Genomic DNA, 9,262 nt, shown 5'->3' with positions numbered 1-9,262 from the left:
GGGTCGTCCGATTATCGGCGCCTATATTAATAATTCCCTATTCGGAATCCATGAGTTTTATCACTGAGGTGAGAAGTATATTTATTTTTTACAGATGTCCATATGAGAAACAATTACCGTCTGAATCGGGCTATGACGTGACTGTGGTCAAGTGAACGTGTGTTCCTGCAGAACATTACTCTTACCTATTGGTTACCACTGAGTTTGTGATTTTATTCGTCTTTATCATCTTTATTATTATTTTAATTTTTAATGCAGAGATTTAAACTATATTCACTATATGCAATGCTTAACAAATTTATTAAAACAAATTTATGTAAGGTTTTTAACAAATTATGGTTTGTGCCACTGCTGCTCTAAACTAACAGTACTGGTGATTACCAAAATAATTTTTTAGCTTTCTGTATGGGTTAGTCCTCCAATATGCATAAGCTCTTGCTATAATATAATTATTGTTGTTATCTATGAAAGAAAGGCAGAGAGCTTTATAGTGTTTTTTTTTTTTCAGATACCCAATTACAGTCAAAAAGTACTTAAACAATGCCAGCAAGATCTCTACAGAGACTCTGGAGAATAGCAAGTACAGAAGAAAAGATGAAAATGAAAATAATCTGTCATCTTCCTTTGAGCCAAAACCAATTTCATTAATATTCAGAAAAGCTGTATACATAAACACAGTATTCCTGGCAAATAGCCATGCGTAATATTCACATGGAGGAAACTCTTCTGAAGATGTGGATTAGGAACTAGCTGTGGTAAAACTCATCTTCGTATAAGCATCCTGAATAGTTTTGTATTCAAATTGTTCCACCATGTCAATATAACATGTTAAATAGGCAGAAGTTCTGCTTACAGAATTGACTTTTTGGTTTCTCAGAATTATCATGAAAAAAATGTCACTACACAAAACCAATATTGTTTAATTTAATTATGAAAAGCCAAAATACTCTACAGTTTCTGAAATGCCACTAGCTACTTTTTCGACAAAATTTTGGTCAGATGATCCCAATTTCCCAGCATAAACTTGTTCAGCTTTGGTTCTGCCTCACCATAGCTATAACTCTTGCTAATTCCAGCTGGATTAAACAGAGCCTGAAATCCACCCAATTTAGCCCTGAAATATAGTTGCTTAATGGATGATAGCCGACATGGAAAATAACATCACTGAATTTTTTCGCCAAGATCTGAAAGAGAGAACAGCTGCTCTGAAAAAAAAATTGCTTTGCTATTCAAATTTCAAAGTGATCTTCCCTCTTATGAGAATTTGCAAGCTGGAAAATCAGCATTGATTATTAATTCAGCTACTATATGCTCACTTAAGGTGAGAAAAAAAGTGAAGCCTAACTGGTAATCTTTTGCTTATTTTATTTTTTACGCAGGGAAAAATAAAACAACAGGTTTGGGTGAATAAATTATGACTATTCCTTATTACTGTTCCATTTTAACATGTTGCACTGACTTCTAAGGATTACATTGTTGTTTCTCTCTTTTCACCTTGTGTTTTCAGGAAGAGGTTTGGTGTTTGATGTTCACTGTCACACATATCATGGATCCATAAAAATGACGAATTGCACTGAGCCTGATTCAACAGCAAGCAAGAGGAAAAAAGGTTGACAGTTTGTTTGAAATGGCACATTACAAAAACTATAGAAGGACCAGGTCCATATGCTAAACGGTGTAAACACAGAGCAATATTTGTAATTATTTTGCTTGGGAATAGTGACATAGCGGGCAAGAAATCTAGAGCATGGTGTGTTGCCATGTTTTCTTTCTTGCTTTTCTTTGAGGTCCTTGTCTCTGTGCCTTGATTGCAGTCAAGGAACTCAGAAAGGGCTGTGTGAGGAAGAACCGCTGGCCAACATCTGGAGGCGCATTTAATGATCATTAAAAGCGTGACGGGATATTTACTGAACTGAGAAAAAGAGTGGGAAGCTGCAGAGCTTTCGAAGGCACGGAATGGTTCGGTAATGAATGTCCATGCAAAGGTTTCAAACATGGAGACATTAAATTTAACAAGCCTTGTTTTCAGTTTATGTGTACCAGTAAACTTGCATCTAAATACGTCTGGTGTGGGTGGCTGTTTTGGTCTGCCTCATTGTCAGATTTAACCTAAGGTTCCCAGACTAAAAAATGCTCTAAACAGCAGGCTTGTGGTTTAGACACAACTTCTGTAAGCTATGTGTTTGGAATTGAAACCTAATTGCAATTAAAGCCTGTGTTTTTAACTTCTTTGGCCCCAGGTGAACCCAGCAGTATTGTTGCAGACGGCCACCCAATCAGAATAACCTTTTAAAGATCCTGTTTGCCCATCAGTTATTTTAATTTTATGATATTTATTGGATTGCCAAGTCCAAGACATGATTTTTATTAATGTATATTTTTTAAATCATTACCCAAAATTCAGACAATTTTTGGCAATTTTCTCTACTTTTCTTTGGTAGAGAATAAAATAACTGTTCTTAACTTTAACCATGATTTTTTTTTAGGTGTACACAAGAATGTGGAGGTCAAAGGTTAAAAGTTAAAGGATGTTTATTTGAACGGTCAAGCAAAAGCACACTTTTCCAATTTTGCACTTCCTCCTCATGCTTGATGCATATTGGCTTGCAAAGGTGAAGCATATGAGGCGTTTTACACATCAGCTAACATCTATTCCCAAAAGACTCAGTAACCGCTTCTTTCGTCTTCAGCTTGGCCTTTTTTTTATTAATTTTTTTTAATTAATAATAATAAATGAAAAAAATAAAATAAGAAAAAAACTTAAACAAATTACTAATAATTTATATGCATATTCTGGACTTGGTTTAATCAATTAGTTTTAATGTCAGTACTGAAGCAGTTGCAGGAATTTATGACATTGTGTGCATGTGACAACAATATCACAAATTCTCCACAAATATGGCTTGTATGGAAAGGCCACATGCAGTAATGACTGAACTTTGCCAAAACGCACCTTGAAGATTCTGAGGCAGATGAGACTTAAATTGAATTATTTGGCCTCAACACCAAACGATATGTCTGGCGGAAATCCAGTACAGCTCACCATCCAAATAACACTATTCCTACAGTAAAGCATGGATATGATGTCTGGCGGAAATCCAATACAGCTCACCATCCAAACAACAGCATTCCTCCAGTAAAGCATAGAGGTGGCAATATCCTGTTATGGGGTGTTTCTCTGCAGCAGGGACTGGAGCACTTGTCAGGATAGAAGGAAAATGGATGGGGCAAAATACCATCAAATTCTTGAGGAAAATCTCTTGCCCTCTGCCAGAAGGTTGTCAATGGGAAGAAGGTTTACCTTCCAACATGACAATGAATGACCCAAAGCACACAGCAAAACTGAGCACACAGTGGTTGAAGGAGAAAAAGGTGATTGTCCTTGCATGGCCTAGTTAGAGCCCAGACTTAAACCCCATTGGAAATCTGTGGAATGACTTGAAGACTGCAGTCCACAAATGGTCACCATCAAATTTAACTGAACTTAAGCAGTTCTGCAAAGAAGATTGGGCAAATATTGCAAAGTCTAGATGTGCAAAGTTAGTAGAGACAAATCCCAACAGACTAAAGGCTGTAATTAAAGCAAAAGGTGGTTCAACAAAATACTGACACATAGGGATGTTCCTTTTTCCAACTCAGTGATTCTGTTTTTTTATTTTTTATCTGATATGTTGGTGTTATATCGTTCACTTGGATGCTATAAGTTGCACGTTTACGTCCAAGTAAATACAGCTGGATAAAACAAAAAATGTTTCCTTCATTTCAGGCTACAAAGCAACAAAAGTGGGTATAGTAAAGAATGCCCCCCCCCCATTATTTTGTACAATTAATGAGATAGAATGCTTTCAGTCAGTTACAGTAGGAATGTGTTAACAACATTATCTAGCGCTAGTCACCAGAGCTCTGTCAAAATGATGCTTACATTCCTGAAGTAATACTGACACCACCTGGTCATACTGAGTACAGCAGAAAATCTCCATTAATCACAAAGCTACGTAATCACATTTAACCTTTGCAGAAATTATTATTTCTATTTGGATTGTATTTTGTGTGAAAATTTATGAAAACTGCTGTTTACTCCAAAGTAATGCCGCGACGCTACAGTAACCCTGAAGAATGTCACTTCGTCACTTCCGTTTGCAGAGAACGGAGCCGAGGGGATTTGCGTTACCGAGCGCCTAAAAGGATTGACAGAGGAGCCTGTGGAGATTATTTGCCCTACAGACATCCATTAAAAACACATTGCTTCATTAAGCCTTCCAATATAGTATTTATGTTGGTTTTAGACGACATGAGTTTGTTTTACTACGTGTATTAAGAATATAACCCAAAATTTAGGAATGGGACAAGTATCTATCTATCTATCTATCCTATTGAAAATTGCTTTATTGGCATGACTAAAAAAAATACAGAAACACACACAAATCGCATTTTAATCATGGAATAATCTTAAATGCGGTGCGGACGGTTCAGTACAGCGGTTGAGACGGCAAACACTATCTATCTATCTATCTATCTATCCTATTAAAAATTGCTTTATTGGCATGACTGTAAAAAAAATACAGTATTGCCAAAGCTGGGAATATATGTGGAGAAACATAATAACAATGAAAAGATCAAAATAATAGAAGAAAACATAAAAATTTAAACTTAAATAAACTGTGTAACAAATTAGAACATGTGTGAACACTTGATACTACAGTGTTTAATATATAAACACACACATGCTTAGGGTCACTGTGGTAGACATTAGGGAAACACTATCTATCTATCTAGTCTGTATATCTGGCTGGCTGTCATTTTATCTATCATTCTGTCTTGTTCTCATCTGCAATGTGTCTTTTCTTGTAGATATTCATCATGACAGATAGTATTTTGAGCAAAGCTGCCACTATGGAAATCCCCATCAGCAGTAATGGGGACAGCAGGATGGCGGAGGATGACAGTCTTGAGCAGGTGTGTATCCACTGCCCATCAAACCTAATGAGAAAAATGCACATCCTATTTTCAGGCCTGCCGCTCAGTTACGCCATGGACCAAACCTGAATGCAATGTGACGTCCTGTTCCTGTGGATATCGTGTGGCAGGCTTTGAGAGGCATTGAACAGTTAGCTTAATCACACATTAATGAGCTGTTGTAAATATAGACACTGTTAATTTAAGTCGTGCGGCTCGGTTGTTTTTGGTTATTTCAGCATATGTTTGTTTTCTCTACGTATCTGTCTCACCATCTTTTTTGACACTGTCTTCACACATTTTATGTTTCTTCATGTCACAGGGAGCACAGATTGGTGGGAGCTTAGATGAAATTGTAGGCACACTGCCAGTGACCATGGTGAGGGAGAGTTTGTGGGTGTCCCCGTATGTTGGAGCCCCATTCCCTTTGATTTTAGTGTGGTTGATGGTTTGCATAGTTGCACACATAATAGTCTTTGACTTATCATGGGGTTTGGGAAAAATGTTGATGTAGGATTTATTACAAACAGGAGCTGTTTATTGGACAGAAAAGTCAAGCAGAGACATGGAAAGCAGCCATGCAAATACAGTAGATTAGTTTGCATGTGTTTTATAGTGACTATTCCTAAAAGTTTCATTTGAACTAAGGATGTCTAGTTAATTGATAGATTTCTTAGCCAGCTTGTTGAATTGCCATAGTTTTAAAGGTTTTGAGTAGAAGGCAAGGCTTTAATATCGATAGAAGTCTGTATTTTTAAATAGAAATAAGCTTTTAGTCTAGTACAGGGCTCCTCAAATCTTGCCCTGGAGGGCCAATGCGCTGCAGAGTTTAGCTCCAACCCTGATCAAACTCACCTACCTGTGATTTTCTAATGAACCTGAAGACATTGACTAGCATGCTCAGGTGAGTTTGATAAGGATTAGAACTAAACTCTGCTGGAAAGTGAATCTTGCGGGCCAGATTTGAGGATCCCTGGTCTAGTATATAAACTATATATAAAGTTGTTGTTTTTGTTTTTTTTATAGAATTTTGTGTGCTTATTTCTTACTGTCATCATCCCAGTTTTGCTATTGTTAACTCAATCTAAAACTATTACAAATTAAGTTTGGAAATTGAAAAAGATAAATAAATTAAATAAAATATAAATATTAGATGAAAAAAAAGAAATATTAAATACCTGAAAGTAAGTTTAAGTTGAAATGCTGAAATTACTAAAAAAAATAAAAAATCTAATAAATTAAAGCTAATCAGGAATAAAAAAAATCACAGCAGCATATAAAAAAATGACAACGGAAAATTAAAATTAAAACAGAAAATACCAAAAAATTCCAATATATTAATAAAAAAAATTATATTATGATAGTGTATAAATAATACCAAAAAACACTGCTCCATCCGTTACTTTTGATACCCACATGTGTTTTTCCCCACCTAGTGTGCAGTTTGTGATAAATGTGTTTTTGTCTCTGTGCTATAGATTGTAATATTCTGTGATATTAAATTCCTCCATATTCAGGACTTGCAACAGGTGATGGTGTCTGGACCAAACCTGAATGAAACCAGCATTGTGTCTGGAGGCTACGGAGGTGCAGCAGAGGGCATCATACCCACCAGTTCCATCAAAGGTAAAGAGTACTTGAATAGCTCGAAATGGTATCCGATTCTGATCTGATTTGATGCAGCAGTCATGATTTGAAGTCTGGCACAGTTCAGCTTACATCTCTGCTGACGTATATGTTTAGGACCAGCTATACGTTTCAACCCGGAGTATTTTGACAGAAGATGTGGCAACGCGCCCAAACCAGGTGTCTGTATATATGCATGCTAACTTGACAGAAGATCTTATTTTAGAATCTTTGTCTCTACAGCTTCCTCTCTCTCCCCTGGTGTAAAATTGGTTTGTCAGCATTTAAACAGCAAAATGTTTGGCTTTTTTCTACAAGGTGCAGAGGACAGTCGCATGGTGGATGCACGTTTACATATGCAACATAAACCTCTTGTTTGTTTGTTTTAAATTTACTGTAAACATGTTTTTTTTACAAAAAAATTTTGTGAGCTGATATATTTGAATTGTGGAATGCACAATAAATCATTTAATGGTATTTCTTTATGCTCAATAACATGATTGGCCTTAACACATTAACACAGCACTAATAGACATGCCAGAATACGAACCTAACCGACACAGTCAGTGACGGTCCATGAGGAATTTTTAATTTTTATTATATAATTTTATTTATTATGTTGTGTCATTTGAATATCCATTCTGACTGGTCAATTTAATAGTCAGAGGAGCCTTTATGTTGTTACCATCCTCTGGCATTTGTAAAGTAATTAGAACAGATCAGTTGAAAGTAACTTAATAAATCGAAAATTGACAGCAAGAATTAGTTTTCATTTCATATTAATTAAATATAGTCTTATATATATATATCATATACTGCCATTCAAAAAATTTGTGGTCGGGATTTTTTTTTATATAAAATTGTATTTCAAATAAATGCAGTACTTTTGAACTTTCTTCTCAAAGATTCCTGAACTGTGTTTCCACAAAAAAATAATAAGTACAACTGTTTTTAACATTGATAATAAAAATAAAACTAAATGTTTTTTGAACATCGGTCAGCATATTAGAATGATTACTAATGGTAATGGATCATATAACATTGAAGACTGGAGTAATGACTGCTGAAAATTCAGCTTTGCATTTACAGGAATGAATTACATTTTAAAACATATTAAAACAGAAAAGAGTTATTTTAAAGTGTAATAATATTTAACAATAGAACTGTTTTTGCTGTATTTTTGATTAAATAAATGCAGCCTCAGTGAGCATAAAAAAAACTTATTTTAAAAACATTGAAAAAATCTTGACAACCCCAAACTTTTGAATGGTAGTTTGTATATATTGTATTCATTTTATTGGCACTTTTTTTTTTTAGCACATTTATTATGACCGTCACTGTACCTTTAACAGCCGCCTTGTTTTTCATTCATTTTCATCTACTACTTCCAACTTTTATCACCTTACCATTTTATAAAGATATAACTTTCATCTCTTTTGGTCACCTTGCTCTTACAAACCTCTGAACTTTTACTTTGAAGCATTTCACTGTTCATGTTTGATAGAACATCATAATTGTCATGCATACATCATAATTGCCAATAATATTATTTTGATACATTTTGATTATTCAGTCTATGAAATCATTATGCATTTGATTGTTTACTGTAATCCACTACAGAATAATCATTGTACCACCCAGTTCATGTGTGTTACTCATCCATATTACTATAAAACACTCAATGTTGCAATTTCCCTAAACGCCTTTCACTTGAACTAAACCTCCATCCCATTCCTTCACCCGTCCACTGTTATTCGTTCATTTCAGACATCCGCTCCAAATCCAGGGGCATCACTCCCAGCCATTCAGCCGCCAGTCGGATAGCAAACCAGCCAGGACATTACCCAGGTATCTCAGGGCCTCCTCACCCCCTCCTGTCACCGCCAGACACATTTTCAGCCCATAATCATCAGTCATTACTCATTTACTGACATCACACCTTTTATTCTCGTCCCTATTCATTTTTTAGTCTCAGGAATAAATTGATTCATTCTATGTAGAATTTTGAAGTCTCTAGTTTGAAAATGGTCAATTACATGAGGTGTCTATAAAAGTGAGTGCCGTGACCTTTATTGACACAACTGGGTTGTGATATTCAAAACCGTGTATATCCAGAATGTCCATTTTGAAATGGTATTGTGTATTTTGGTAGGGCCCCCTATTTATAATAAAAGTAACTACATTTTCTACTCTCAGCTCCCAGCATGCACCACAGCAACAGCAACCCATCCATGATGTCAGAGGAGGCCACAAAAGGAGTAGCTGTAGAGAAACTTGACAGCATGAAAAAGTGGAGCATTAACACGTACAAGGTACAGTAGTTTCATGTTTTTGAAAGAAGTCTCTTATGTTCACCCAGGCTGAATTTATTTATTCAAAAATACAGTAAAAACAATAATATTGTGGAATGTTATTACAATTTTAAATAACTGTTTTTTTTACTTTAAGAGTAACGCTGCCTGTTTCTAAGCATTTCAGGGGACCTTTAAGTGAACTTGAACAGTTGAGAGAAATGCAAATGTGTCAAAATATTTGATCTATGCGTCAGATCTTAAAGCAACAGCGTAAACCTGCAGCCGCCGACTGCGTCATAAATGTTAATCAAACAAAAGAAAAGGAGAAAACCACTCACTGCTCTTGACTGAATCACTTATTAACTTTAATAAGAATCATCTATATT

At 35.4% G+C, this 9,262-nt stretch overlaps 1 protein-coding gene across 1 annotated transcript in view; it reads left to right on the top strand.

The window, feature by feature from the left end:
- Positions 1-4,418: 4,418 nt before the first annotated feature.
- LOC107757077 (arfaptin-2-like) overlaps positions 4,419-9,262 on the top strand; it is a 9,463-nt gene continuing 4,619 nt past the window's right edge. Inside the window, exons 1-7 of the mRNA XM_016574460.1 lie at positions 4,419-4,496; positions 4,851-4,956; positions 5,279-5,335; positions 6,474-6,582; positions 6,700-6,762; positions 8,350-8,430; positions 8,779-8,894. Of these exons, the coding sequence (XP_016429946.1) occupies positions 4,861-4,956; positions 5,279-5,335; positions 6,474-6,582; positions 6,700-6,762; positions 8,350-8,430; positions 8,779-8,894 (522 nt within the window). The 5' untranslated portion in view covers positions 4,419-4,496; positions 4,851-4,860. The remainder of the gene's footprint in view (positions 4,497-4,850; positions 4,957-5,278; positions 5,336-6,473; positions 6,583-6,699; positions 6,763-8,349; positions 8,431-8,778; positions 8,895-9,262) is intronic.

This window comes from Sinocyclocheilus rhinocerous, unplaced genomic scaffold (genome assembly GCF_001515625.1).
Source record: "Sinocyclocheilus rhinocerous isolate Xijiao unplaced genomic scaffold, SAMN03320098_v1.1 scaffold1152, whole genome shotgun sequence".
Taxonomy (NCBI): Eukaryota; Metazoa; Chordata; class Actinopteri; order Cypriniformes; family Cyprinidae; genus Sinocyclocheilus; species Sinocyclocheilus rhinocerous.
The sequence above is the reverse complement of the archived record's forward strand: the minus strand, read 5'-3'. Positions and strand labels throughout refer to the sequence as shown.